Source organism: Podarcis bocagei, assembly GCF_964188305.1.
Source record: "Podarcis bocagei genome assembly, chromosome: 11".
NCBI lineage: Eukaryota > Metazoa > Chordata > Lepidosauria > Squamata > Lacertidae > Podarcis > Podarcis bocagei.
Genome location: NC_138136.1, coordinates 59096178 through 59110341, shown reverse-complemented (window position 1 = coordinate 59110341; position 14164 = coordinate 59096178). Strand labels below are relative to the sequence as shown.

The following is a 14164-nucleotide window of genomic DNA, read 5'->3' as shown; positions in this document are numbered from 1 at the left end:
GACTAGCTACTAGCCAGGATGACTGCTCTGCCTCCACAGTTGAAAGCAATAAGGGTTCTGAATACCAGTTGCCAGAAACTGCTGGAGGGGAGAGTGCTCTTGTGTAATAGCTTAACAGTATGTAAACACCATGGCTACAGCAGCCAAGCTAGAGGGGCATCACTTTGGTCAAGGATAGAAACTTGACCTCTCACCAGGAATGATGAGTTCTCCTTCATCTGTAAATTCATCACCATCCATCCAAGGCTTTTGTTTCCAATCAGGGCATCGTACCAAGTCTGCTTCATCTGAAGAGACTTTCTAGATCCACTCAAGGTCTGTCTGGTCCAGCATGCTGCTTCCAGCTGTGGTTGTCTAGGTGGTACGATGGCAACAGCCCTCTCCTGCTGTTTCTCCCCAACCATGAACTTGGATATCGCAGTTCGTTATCAAGGCCAATGCCGCTGTCCTCAACCTCAGACTGGTTGCTTGCAGCAAGCAACAATTGCCTCCCAGCCAAGCAGGCGTGGACCTTCCAGTTGAGAATTCAGACACAACAGTTTTTCTTTCACACACCCACCCCCAGCCTGTGTGTGTTTTCCCTTCAGACACAGTGCTGAAGGGAAAAAGCTAGGAAGGAAAATCGCAGAGCAGCCCGGAAGAGCAGAGGCAAAAGAAAACCTCTGGCATGTACAGTACGGCCGCTGGGAGAGCAATCCATACATAGAATTAATATTTGCAAGATTTTTCCGTCCACTGCATACTGTCTTCTTTCTCAACCCTACCCTTTACGTAGGAGCCTGGTGTAAGCATCTTTACTTAGAACTAAGGCTCAGTGAGTCCCCTATAATTTACTTCCTGGTAAATATGCTCATTAAGAGGAATGTTATAGTAATTAATTTATTATTTATACTGCTCCCATCTGGCTGGGCTTCCCCAGCCACTCTGGGCGGCTTCCAACACAAAATTAAAATACAGTAATACATCAAACATTAAAAGCTTCCCTAAACAGGGGTGCCTTCAGATGTCTTTTAAAAGTCTGGTAGTTGTTGTTCTCTTTGACATCTGGTGGGAGGGCGTTCCACAGGGCGGGTGCCACTACTGAGAAGGCCCTCTGCCTGGTTCCCTGTAACTTGGCTTCTCGCAGTGAGGGAACCGCCAGAAGGCCCTCGGCGCTGGACCTCAGTGTCCGGGTAGAACGATGGGGGTGGAGACGCTTCTTCAGATATACTGGACCAAGGCATGTTGATGGCTGCCAGCCATGATGGCTGTGATCTGCCTCCATGGTTGAAAGCAGCAGTGCTTCTGAACACTGATTGTTGCAAGCCACAATGTGTTCATGTTCTTGTGTTCTGTTTGTGGGCCACTGTGAGAACTGGATGCTGGACTAGATGGACAATCAACCTGATCCAGCAGGCTATTCTTGCCATAGCCCACAATCTAAAGCAGGCACCCCCAACCTGTGGCCCTCCAGATGTTTTGGCCTACAACTCCCACGATCCCTAGCTAACAGGACCAGTGGTCAGGGATGATGGGAATTGTAGCCCAAAACATCTGGAAGGCTGAAGGTTGGGGGTGCCTGATCTAAAGACCCATCAGGCCCAAGCTACTTCCTCGGTTTGGGGGAGAACCTTCAGTACCTCATTTCAGTCCTTTGTGGCCAACCACAAGGTCACATGCCTGCTGCTGTCCTTGGACGCAGTAGATCATAGAATCATAGAATCATAGAGTTGGAAGAGACCACAAGGGCCATCGAGTCCAACCCCCTGCCAAGCAGGAAACACCATCAGAGCACTCCTGACATATGGTTGTGAAGCCTCTGCTTAAAGACCTCCAAAGAAGGAGACCCCACCACACTCCTTGGCAGCAAATTCCACTGTCGAACAGCTCCTACTGTCAGCAAGTTCTTCCTAATGTTTAGGTGGAATCTTCTTTCTTGTAGTTTGGCTCCATTGCTCCGTGTCCGCTTCTCTGGAGCAGCAGAAAACAACCTTTCTCCCTCCTCTATGTGACATCCTTTTATATATTTGAACATGGCTATCATATCACCCCTTAACCTCATCTTCTCCAGGCTAAACATGCCCAGCTCCCTTAGCCGTTCCTCATAAGGCATCGTTTCCAGGCCTTTGACCATTTTGGTTGCCCTCCTCTGGACACGTTCCAGTTTGTCAGTGTCCTTCTTTAATTGTGATGCCCAGAGGAGTTCCCTGCAGTCTCCACAGCCTTTGCTGAAACCTGTAAGCACAAAATAAGTCAACAGCCCTTCAGCCAGCTCCTCCAGGGAGGTGGACCCCACACAATACAGGCCTTGACAGCTTACTTAAGGTTACAGTTCGCTCTAGCTCCCTGCAGAGATAGCATCTCCGTAGTAATTGCCTTAGCAAGTTCCTTTAGAGCTATCCAAGGTCCTGAATATGTTCCTCCTTTGCTTCACCAGTCTAAGAGCTTTCTCCCCTCAAGCAACAAATCATATGCTCTCTGGAACCCTCAAGCAGGGCATGGAGAAGGTGGACCTGCCTCCATTAGTTCTCTCAAAGCACTTTGTAGTCTAGGGCAGGCACGTCCAACAGGTAGATCGTGATCTAAAGGTAGATCATTGGACGTCTGTGGTAGATCACTGGCAGATCATTGGCTCCCCCTCAAAGAAGCTCAACAACTTTGACCTGAACCCCTAAAAAACAGGCCTTCCTTCTCCCTAAAAAAAGCTCAAGGGGGGGGTAGATCACTGCCAGTTTTTAACTGTAGATCACAGTCTCTTGGGAGTTGGCCACCCAACCAGGAATATCCTGCCCGTTGCGTAACTTGGTTCATCTTGGCAATCTTGCCCCAGTAGCTGTTGGCAGAACTTTATTCCATCTGTTTTGCCTAATCCAGTATAATAATAATTAAAAAAAACCTTGGGCTGCCACCCCTTTGGTTCCATAAACTCGTCCCCAGTGCCCACCATAGGTGCCATCTCGCGTGAAAGATTGTGGGTGCCCACAACAAAGGGCTGCAACTTGGCTGAGGGGCTCAGCCCCCACAAATATATTATTGTGGGTGCCAAAGCATCCATGGCTCCCTGGAGTTGGCGCCAGTGGTGCCCAATGTGTGTGTGTGTGTGTGTGTGCGCGCGCGCGTTTGTTCTTCATGCTGCTGGAAATGTTTACCGCTCCTCCGTTTTCATTTGTTTTGGGGTGTTGCATTTAACTGGCGTGGCCTTTCCTCTTTTGAAAGTCAGCTGGTTTATTATCATTATTTGAAAAGCAGTATGCCTCATAAGGGGGAGCAGGGAGATTGAAGGGCATAGTGTGCTCTCCACCCCCCATGAAAAATGCAAAATAATCACAACTTCAGGTAGAATAATGAGCTCTCATTGCTTTGAGCCAAGGTGGAATGCTCTCATAAATGATTCATAGTCAACCAACTGACAATATAAATGAAGAAATCCTCAGTTTTCATTCTGTAGCCCCCACCCCAGCAGCAGCATCTTATTTCATTATTTTTTTGTTGCTTTTGTCTGTGTTTTGTGTGTTCTGTCTGTTGTAGGGCTGGCCACTCTATCTATCTATCAATGCACAAATAAATACATACATAAATATACATACACATACATATACACATGTGCACACACTTACGCAAAACACAGAGAAACACACACATATCGTAGAATCATAGAATTGCAAGGGAGTGACAGGGTCATCTAGTCTTTCCCCCTGTAATCAGGAATATTTTGTCCAAAACCACCAGAATGCCTATATTACCGAAATCCAATTGACAAAACACGTAAACGTAATAGGCCGTATAGTAACAATCGCAAAGTTATTTACTAGCGGTACCTCAGGTTACAGAGGCTTCAGGTTACAGACGCCGCTGTACCGTGGTGTACCAGTACCGTGGTACCTCAGGTTACAGAGGCTTCAGGTTACAGACGCCGCTAACCCAGAAATAGTACCTTGGGTTAAGAACTTTGCTTCAGGATGAGAACAGAAACCGCACAGCGGGAGGCCCCATTAGCTAAAGTGGTACCTCAGGTTAAGAACAGTTTCAGGTTAAGAACGGACCTCCGCAACGAATTAAGTTCTTAACCCGAGGTACCACTGTATGTACAAAATATAAATCCCATTTTGTCAGTGCTGTAGAATATTCTTTTCTGATTTCTTCATCTTCTCTTGTATTTTTCTGTCTGACGTATTCCTTAGAAGTGTGGCATGAAATAATATTTTGTCCAACATGGCTCTCGAATCCACAACCCCAAAATTAAGTTTTGTATAACACACACACACACACACACACACACACACACACACACACACGCATATACACAGAGAGCATATTCCCTTGTGCAAACCTGCCCAGGTTTTGAGATCTGGGGGTGTGCTTCCCTCGGTCTCCCCCCCCCTCCTCACAGGCACACTTGGTGGGGATGCGGGAGAGGGCCTCCTTGGTGGTGGCTCCTAGACTTTGGTACTCTGTCCCTGGATAAACAAAACTAGCTCCCTCCTTTTTGCTTTCCTGCCAGCAGGTGGAAAACTTCCTTGTTCCAAAAGGCTTTGGGGAGCTGACTTCTTTTAATTAAAGGGCTGAAATGATCCTTGAAAAGTTTTGCCCCTGGCAACAAGTTTTGCCCGGCAACAGGGTTGCCTTGGCAACAGACTTCTTTATAAGGCATGCTCTGGAGGAGAGCGAGTTCAAGGCTGGTTATTCTGTCCAGACAGCTGAAAGGCAGAGAGGAGAAATCATTCCCCTTTCATTGTTTTACTTTATTTTCCTTAGACCAGTAGCTGTATACGTTGTAACATTTATTTATTCCATATTTATTCAAGCATAACTGGAATGGGTAAGGTGTTTATTCCCACGTGGGAAGGTAAAGGTAAAGGGACCCCTGACCATTAGGTCCAGTCATAGCTGACTCTGGGGTTGCGACGCTCATCTCGCTTTAATGGTGAACCAGAGCAGCGCACAGAAATGTCATTTACCTTCCCACCGGAGTGGTACCTATTTATCCTTCACTTTGACATGCTTTCAAACTGCTAGGTTGGCAGGAGCAGGGACCGAGCAACAGGAGCTCACCCTGTCGCAGGGATTCGAACCGCCGACCTTCTGATTGGCAAGTCCTAGGCTCTGGTGGTTTAACCCACAGCGCCACCCGCGTCCCTCCTGCTGACTGAAAAAAGGAACCCCCAAATGATTGGCGCAGGGCTCTGATAATAAATAAATATGCCCTAATAATTAATGATGATCCGACTTCTCTCCAAATGCAGGCAAACTTTTCCACATTGATTTTGGCTACATCCTGGGCCGCGACCCAAAACCTCTTCCCCCACCCATGAAACTGAACAAAGAGATGGTGGAAGGCATGGGGGGGACACAAAGCGAGCAGTACCAGGAGTTCCGCAAGCAGTGCTACACAGCTTTCCTTCACCTGCGCAGGTAAGCTTTTAAGCTTTTCTGCTGCTGGGCTGGCCAGCTGGCTCTTCCTTCACTTTTGAGCAGAGAGGCTGTCTGGCTGGCACAATCACAAACACAATCTTTTCATTTTCACCATGACACTCTTCTTCTGCCCCTGCTCTTTCTTTATTTCTTTATCGTTTTTATTTAAAAAAACAAAAACAAATAAAAAACGTTCCTCTATTCCAGGCACATCCAACTCTCTAGAGACTACGGTATACTCCTAGTATAATAAAACTGGCAGTGATCTACCCATTGTTATTGCCAAAAGTTGCTGAGCTTTTTTGGGGGGAACATTTATGGCAACGGCAGCATAAATGGAACATAGCGCCAGGGACGCAGAGTGATTAATCAGGAGCACACAGGTGATCAGTTTTCTTAATCCAGTGATCGACCTGAAGCACCCTAGGGATAGACCTGTAGATTGCGGTCGACTGGTTGGACATGTCTGCTCTATTCCATAAAAAAAACAAAGCGGCAGACCACAAATATACAGCAAAAAAATGTGAAAAGCAAAAATCCTGGTTATAATTCTAACATCCTAATTTTGAATTTTCCTTTTACACTTCATTACCTGTTGTGTTATGCAAATGTGGCCTTTGGATCGATATTGGGTCATGCTAAATTTTGAATTGCAGGGGGATATGGAGATGGACCCAAATTTCATCCCACGAAATTACTACGGTGCAAAACTCCCATGATTTTTATTTTTATTTTTAAATTAACAGGGTTGCAGGTTTTATTTTCTTTCTCTTTTTTTGGAAAGAATGATCCATGGAAATCACTGCAAGCAGTCCTCTAAGCTTTACACTAAACTTCCACAAGTGGCTTTTCTGTCATATTAAAGGTCACGTAAAACTAGGAATTAAGCAGGTAAGGCAGTGTCGGGAAGATAGACGAAAGTGATACCTGAACGCAGCCTTTTAGTGGCGATCCTTGGGAGACGGACGTGAGGGAATAATGTGAAAGGATGTCTGGGGAAGTAGTGTTCCATCTTCTTGAAAAGTAGAGATGGGAGGGAGAAAGAAATGCCTTTCATAAGCTGTCATTGATAATGCATTAGAAGCAATTCAGCAGAATGAGAAAACAAAGTTATTAATCGGAGAGCTCGGTTACTCCCATCTCTCCCAAGAATCATTGCAACAGGATTAACCTGTGCAGGTGTGATTCAGAGCATCAGTTACACATATCCTAATAGGAAACTTGGTAGACAAAATGCTTCTGTGTGTCTGAGAAAGAGAGACTAAGTAAAACTTGCACAGGTCTGGAATTTTCTTTTATCTCTGGCAACACCTGCCAGATTTCATTTCCAATGTTTTTAAAAACATACACCCCCATCCCAAGCATTTTAAGGGAAGCTTTTAATGTTTAACAGATGAGTGGGGTAGAAACAATAAATAGTTGTTGTTGTTGTTGAGTCATTTAGTCGTGTCCAACTCTTCGTGACCCCATGGACCAGAGCATGCCAGGCACTCCTGTCTTCCACTGCCTCCCGCAGTTTGGTCAAGCTCATGCTGGTAGCTTCGAGAACACTGTCCAGGCATCTCGTCCTCTGTCGTCCCCTTCTCCTTGTGCCCTCCATCTTTCCCAACATCAGAGTCTTTTCCAGGGAGACTTCTCTTCTCATGAGATGGCCAAAGTATTGGAGCCTCAGCTTCAGGATCTGTCCTCCCAGTGAGCACTCAGGGCTGATTTCCTTAAGGATGGATAGGTTTGATCTTCTTGCAGTCCATGGGACTCTCAAGAGTCTCCTCCAGCAGCATAATTCAAAAGTATCAATTCTTCGGCGATCGGCCTTCTATTATTATTATTATTAGTATTAGTATTAGTATTAGTATTAGTATTAGTATTAGTATTAGTATTATTACTGCTACTTCTACTAAGAAATGCAATTTGACACCTTCATTGTAAGGCGTTGCATTGGATAACCCTCAGGGTGCCTTCCAACTTTTACGGTTCTATGAATCTTAACTGTATAAAGGAGCTTTGTGGGTGTGTTCCTATATACCCAGAAGTGTCAGGAAGGGAGCCAGATGGGCTCCACTGGGAGGTGAACTCATAGGGAAGAGCAACAGGTCTAAGGAACGACGTAAACGAAGAGGGAACAGGTGTGAAGAGTTTTAAAGGTGAAGACGACAAACTGGAAATAGATGCCGACAGTGACTGAGAGCTACCGTTCAGTCTTCAGGGAAGAGATGATGGCGGCGATAGCATCCGGAGAGAAAGATGACTTGAGCAGAATTGTTGTGCGCCAACTAAAGAGGAGTGATGTGCCACAAGGTTGGGCCCACGGAGAGGACATTATAGACACGAGATGATCAGAGCAAGGTTAAAGGGGCATTACTTACGAATTGGCCCCAGGTGCTGAGGAATTGCCTTCTCTCTTAATTTATGGATAGCTGGATGTCCGGAGTTGTGCAAAGAAGCACTAATAGACAATAAGATTAAAAGGTGAAGAGCGTTGAGGATCTAGTGGTTACAACTTGATTGCCTTTCTAAACGCTCCTAATAATGTGCAATAATAAAACCTTGCTGGCGCAGCCTTTTGTCTTCAGAAAGCCTGAACGGGAATGAATTTAAATGGCTCGACACCTTGATTGGATCTTTTTTTATGATGTATGTGGAACAAAACGCACAAAAGTGAGGAATATTAAAGATAATAGTTGGAGAGAAAGACACTTGGAATTTGTGCCCAAGGAATTCGTTCCAGGGTGGGGTGAGATACGAAGAAGCTTGCTCAAGAAGGTAGCGGGAGACGGGGGGGAATAAACCCACAATCTTTTTCCGTTAAATATATATAAAGCACCTAGGAAGAATCAGGGAGATATCTGTTCTGAAAACCAAACTGCAGTCTGGGGAGTCTCTCAAGTAACTCTGAATGGCTGTATAAATGTATTAAAAAGATGCTGAAAGCTGGTGTGGGGAGAGAGAACACAATTCAAATGAAAACACCCTGAAATAGAAAAGAAAGGGAATAATTTGTTAAAAGAATTATTTTCCTGCTTTTTTTCCCTGTCTTCATCTTCTGTCTTCAAGGGAGATTCCCACCCACCCCCTTGCTCCTGTCACAGGGAAATGTCATTGTTCAACGGTGATGCTTTCTGTTCTTCACTAGCTAATTAATTGCGTTTCAGTTCAGCATTGGTAGTGTTTAGCAAAGGCTGGCGAAAAGTCTCAATTTTCTAAGGCTTTGTGTCTTCTGTGGCGCAGGAAGAAGGAAGATAAATGCAGCTTAACTGCAGTTGATCTGTTGAGGACTTCATTGCCTTACCTTAATGACCCGTTGGGCAAGGAGACACTTGAAAAGCTCAAGAACATGACAGCAACCTTGGAAGATCAGACCCTGAGTTCATCTAAACCAGCTTCCTCTTCCTGGTGCCCTTCAAGTAGTTTTGGACTACAATTCCCATCATCCCTCTCCATCAATCCCAGACAGCTTATCAACCCCAGCTACGGACAATGATGATGGAAGCTGTAGTTCTGCACAGGTGAGCCTGTGCTCAGATTGAAAGACCTACATTGGCTCCCAGTACGTTTCCGAGCACAATTCAAAGTGTTGGTGCTGACCTTTAAAGCCCTAAACGGCCTCGGTCCAGTATACCTGAAGGAGCGTCTCCACCCCCATCGTTCTGCCCGGACACTGAGGCCCAGTGCCGAGGGCCTTCTGGCGGTTCCCTCACTGCGAGAAGCCAAGTTACAGGGAACCAGGCAGAGGGCCTTCTCGGTAATGGCACCCGCCCTGTGGAACGCCCTCCCACCAGATGTCACAGAGAACAACTACCAGACTTTTAGACGACATCTGAAGGCAGCCCTGTTTAGGGAAGCTTTTAATGTTTGGCAGATTATTGTATTTTAATTTTGTGTTGGAAGCCGCCCAGAGTGGCTGGGGAAACCCAGCCAGATGGGTGGGGTATAAAATATTATTATTATTATTATTATTATTATTATTATTATTATTATTATTATTATTAAAAACAGCAAAACAAAACATTTCCCCTTATTTGGATTTCTCCTCTCCTGTTAAATAGGTCAGTTCAAATAATCACTCACAGTGGAAGCTCTTTCAAATCTTGGTACTAACTATTATTAATTTAATTTTTAAATTAAATTTAATATATAAAAAAAGCCCCCACACTCTATTTTACTTTTAGGAAAGTAAAATGTTAAGCGCATTCCCTTGAAACGCCAGCAGCTGTTTCAAGCATACAGACTTCAGTTGTAAAGCTCAAGGCAGCTGTCAGGCTCTTCCTTTTTAATGGTTACAAATGGCTTTTGGATCTCCAAAGTTATAGGTGTAAAACGGTTGGTTCACATAATTCACAGAACTTTGGTCGGGTGCTAACTTTGGACAGGAGACACGCTCTGAGGTCCGCACAGTGGAAGTGCCAGAAATATTTCGGTCCAGCCCCTGAAACGCCCTTTTAAAGAAAAGTTCTTTAAACCATCCCCAAAAACCATCCCCAAAGGCATAGTCAGAAATATAAAGGTAAAGGACCCCTGGATGGTTACGTCCAGTCAAAGGTGACTATGGGCTTGTGGCACTCATCTCGCTTTCAGGCTGAGGGAGCCAGTGTTTGTCCACAGACAGCTTTCTGGGTCATGTGGGCAGCAGAACTAAACCACTTCTGGTGCAACAGAACACCTTGATGGAAACCAGAGCACACGGAAACGCCATTTACCTTCCCACCACAGTGGTACCTATTTATCTACTTGCACTGGCGTACTTTCAAACTTCTAGGTTGGCAGGAGCTGGGACAGAGCAATGGGAGCTCACCCCGTTGCGCAGATCCAAACTGCCATCCTTCTGATCGGCAAGCCCAAGAGGCTCAGTGGTTTAGACCACAGCGCCACCCATGTCCGAGTCTGCTCCTTGGACAAGGCAGCGTGGATTTCGCACTGCCAACCAGTGGTGCAATGCAAGTGTTGGGAACTGCATCTGACAAGACGAAGAAAAAAGAAGTTTCCCACCCATCTTGCGAAGGTAACATAGTCTCTCATCCTCCCTAGGAAATTTACTTTAATTAGCCAATGCTTCAGCTAATGCCAACAAAAAGCTAAGGTTGCTCGTTTTCTACTTGCTGTAGGTTCTTTTTTGAGTGCGATTAATTTGACCTTCGGATGTCTCATTTTGTCCACATTGCGCATCCAACTGTATCTAAAATTTTGGCTGGCAGGCTGCCAATTAAGAATCCACTTCATGCATCGAGTCCCTATAAGCCTATTCCACAATACTCTCCGGTTGTGGCTAAATTGGCTTCCCCTCTGGGTTATTATTTTCTTACCATGTCTGCCTTCTTCTACTCCACAGGTATTCCAACCTCATTTTGAACCTGTTCTCCCTCATGGTCGATGCCAACATCCCGGACATAGCTCTTGAGCCAGACAAGACTGTAAAGAAGGTAAGAATTGAATACAAAGTGTGTGTGTGTGTGCTACGAGATGTGCTCTGCCCATAGAGAGGGGCTTGGCTCCCAAACTCATTTCATTTATTCTTCCCTCCATTTCTCAGCCCCCTGCCATTGTGTGTCAAAGCACACATGCACTGTTCCCATGAAATTGTGGTTGTTGTATTTGTTGATTGAATTTATATTCCGCCCTATAGCCGCAGGTCTCAGGGCGGTTTTCGAGATAAAATCAGAATGTTGTTGTTGTTTAGTCGTTTAGTCGTGTCCGACTCTTCGAGACCCCATGGACCAGAGCATTTGACAATGGTTATGACCAGCTTTTCCACTTTCTATGTACGTGAATTGATATTACACGCATAGCAAGAGCCCACCTGTACTATGTTGTTGTTGTTGTTGTTTATTCGTGTCCGACTCTTCATGACCCCATGGACCAGAGCACGCCAGGCACTCCTGTCTTTCACTGCCTCCTGCAGTTTGGTCAAACTCATGTTTGTAGCTTCGAGAACACTGTCCAACCATCTCCTCTGTCGTCCCCTTCTCCTTGTGCTCTCCATCTTTCCCAACATCAGGGTCTTTTCCAGGGAGTCTTCTCTTCTCATGAGATGGCCAAAGTACTGGAGCCTCAGCTTCAGGATCTGTCCTTCCAGTGAGCACTCAGGGCTGATTTCCTTCAGAATGGATCGGTTTGATCTTCTTGCAGTCCATGGGACTCTCAAGAGTCTCCTCCAGCACCAGAATTCAAAAGCATCAATTCTTCGGTGATCAGCCTTCTTTATGGTCCAGCTCTCACTTCCATACATCTCTCACTTCCATACATCATTCCATAAAATCAGAATATAAAACCACAAAACGCATAATCAAAATAAAGACAACAGCAACACAACAACACATTTTAAAAGGGCTTAGGGTGCCAATCAAGTTTTCTTTGCTTCTGCTGGTTCAGAAGTGGAGAACGCTCTGGTCTTTAAGGCCAGGCTTCTCTGTCTGAGCTTTGAAACTTCCCAAGTTGAGGCCCCTGCCAACCCTGCTCCACATGCCTCCTCATGTTGGAATATCACCTCAAGCCATGGAGTTGCCTCTTGCTTGCCTGCTTGGAGAGATGTGAAGGGGTTCTGTCGAAACCTCTGGCTTTTATGTGACTGCAGTGTCACCCGCAGTACAAAGGTAAGAGACACATCCATTGTCCCACCTTCTTTTTTTGCCTCTGGCTCTGCCAATCATTGCTGTTCCACCCCAGGAAAATCACCCAGGAGAAAATGCAGCTCTCAGGTTGAATGACGCTATTCCTGACAACCTTGGATTAGTTGGTTGTGAGAGTATCTGGCTGTGTTCAAATGTTTTGTGATGCTCATAGTGTTTTTGAAAGTGTTTAGATTAGGGTTGCCATATTTCAAACAGTAAACCCTAGTTTAGATGTTCTTTTAATTTGTTTTTATGTCTTTTAAAGATGTTTCAGATTATTTTAATTGCATTGCATTTTTTTAATTGTATTGTTGTTTGTTCCCCTGGGCTCCTTTGAGAGGAAGAGCTGGGTAGAAATTTCATTGTTGTTGATGATGATTGTGATAATCCCTTGTGCGGCCGTGTGCTTGAACTCAGGCACACAGAACACTCTAGCAGTATGAACTGGCCCAGGGACCGTTGTGAAGTGAGAAATGTAATGTTGGAAGTGATCCTAGACATTATCCGAAGGAAGTCTATAAAAGAAGCAGGAGGGCAGCTTGCCAAACAAGAGCAATCTCATCTCTGTCTTCTGATGATTCAGAAACCCATCTTATTCCAGCCTGGTCTCTTTTTAATTTGACGGAGGAGGGGGAATAGCCACTTCTGAAACCGTTCTGATTTCTCTGGTGGGGGGTTTTACGTTTCCTAACCCTCGTCACTGCACCGAGATGCAGTCGTCAAGGATATATAATTGGTAGAAAGCTGGCCATCAAAGAACGAAATTGGCAGTTGTTCTGGATTTCAGGGGTCTTGCTTATTTTCTTTTCTTTTGTTTTTTCCTCATCTGCAGACTTCAAGTTCTGACTTACCACTTAGTTTAATCCCATTCATCTCTGTCAGGAGTTCAGTGTTGCTTGACGTGATGGTGTTTGTGTTTGGCCTGGACTCTGTCTTGCGAGCAATCTGACACTCTTCCTGTATCAAATGGAGAGTCTCTTCCTTTGTGTTTTCGTGCCAATTAAGGCAGAACATAACCGGCTTGTTATTAATATGTGGGCAACAGCTTTCATGTTTGATTTGGGCAACGGCGTACACGTTTTCGTGTTGGCTGTAGAGAGCCATCCATCCCAATTTCTCTTTCTCCATTCAGACTACATTTCAATGTGCCACTTGCTGAGAAGCATTTCTGAGGTCTTTCGAATGCTGCTTCTTCTTCTGAGTTTTGCCGATCTTGTAAAAGACCCATCTTATTATATTATATCTATGCTTCTGCATTTGGAATCTTATTTATTTTGTCAGTCCTTCACATCACAGCCTTTTTTGTTCCCTTTGTTTTAATGGAGGTGTCTCCTTTCCATTTTTCAAAGTCTACTTTAATGGAAAGTCTAATAGAATAAATCCCAAAGCACTTTCTTCTGGGGTGGGGGTGGGGAGAGTGGAATCAGTTTGTGTGATACCTTGATGTGCCTTTGAAGTTTAGTAATCAATTTCTCTCTGGAACAGTGAGTCGCTCTTGATCTTCTGTGACAATATGTTGTCTTAATGTCATAAGACTGAAGATCTGGAAAGGTTACTGATGTTATGATGTTCTTATTTAATTTCCATAGCTCTCCAGGCTGCACTGTCTTTTACAAAGTTTGATCATATGTGCTTTAATTATTTTATTTTATTATTTATACTCCATCCATCTGGCTGGGCTTCCCCAGCCACCCTGGGTGATTTATAGCACATTAAAATAGTAAAACTTCAGACATTAAAAATTTCCTGATATATGGCTGCCTTCAGATGTCTTCTAAAAGTCAGATACAGTGGTACCTCAGGTTATAGATCCTTCAGCTTACAGACGCTTCAGGTTACAGACTCCGCTAACCCAGAAATAGTACCTCGGGTTAAGAACTTTGCTTCAGGATGAGAACAGAAATCATGCGACAGCGGGGGGAGGCCCCATTAGCTAAAGTGGTACCTCAGGTTAAGAACAGTTTCAGGTTAAGAACGGACCTCCAGAACGAATTAAGTTCTTAACCTGAGCTACCACTGTAAAGGTAACAGTTAAGTCCAGTCGCAGACGACTCTGGGTTGTGGCGCTCATCTCGCTTTACAGCCCGAGGGAGCCAACGTACAGCTCCGGGTCATGTGGCCAGCATGACTAAGCCGCTTCTGGCAAAACCAGAGCAGTGCACGGAAAT

The 14164-nt window shown here is 44.9% G+C and overlaps 1 protein-coding gene across 2 annotated transcripts in view; it reads left to right on the top strand.

Annotated features, from left to right (window-relative positions):
- Nucleotides 1-14164, top strand: part of PIK3C3 (phosphatidylinositol 3-kinase catalytic subunit type 3) — a 117737-nt gene that overhangs the window by 69958 nt on the left and 33615 nt on the right. For both annotated transcript variants that reach the window (XM_081212737.1, XM_081212736.1), the window contains 2 exons: nucleotides 5223-5391; nucleotides 10718-10808. In XM_081212737.1, coding sequence (XP_081068863.1) covers nucleotides 5223-5391; nucleotides 10718-10808 — 260 coding nt within the window. The remainder of the gene's footprint in view (nucleotides 1-5222; nucleotides 5392-10717; nucleotides 10809-14164) is intronic.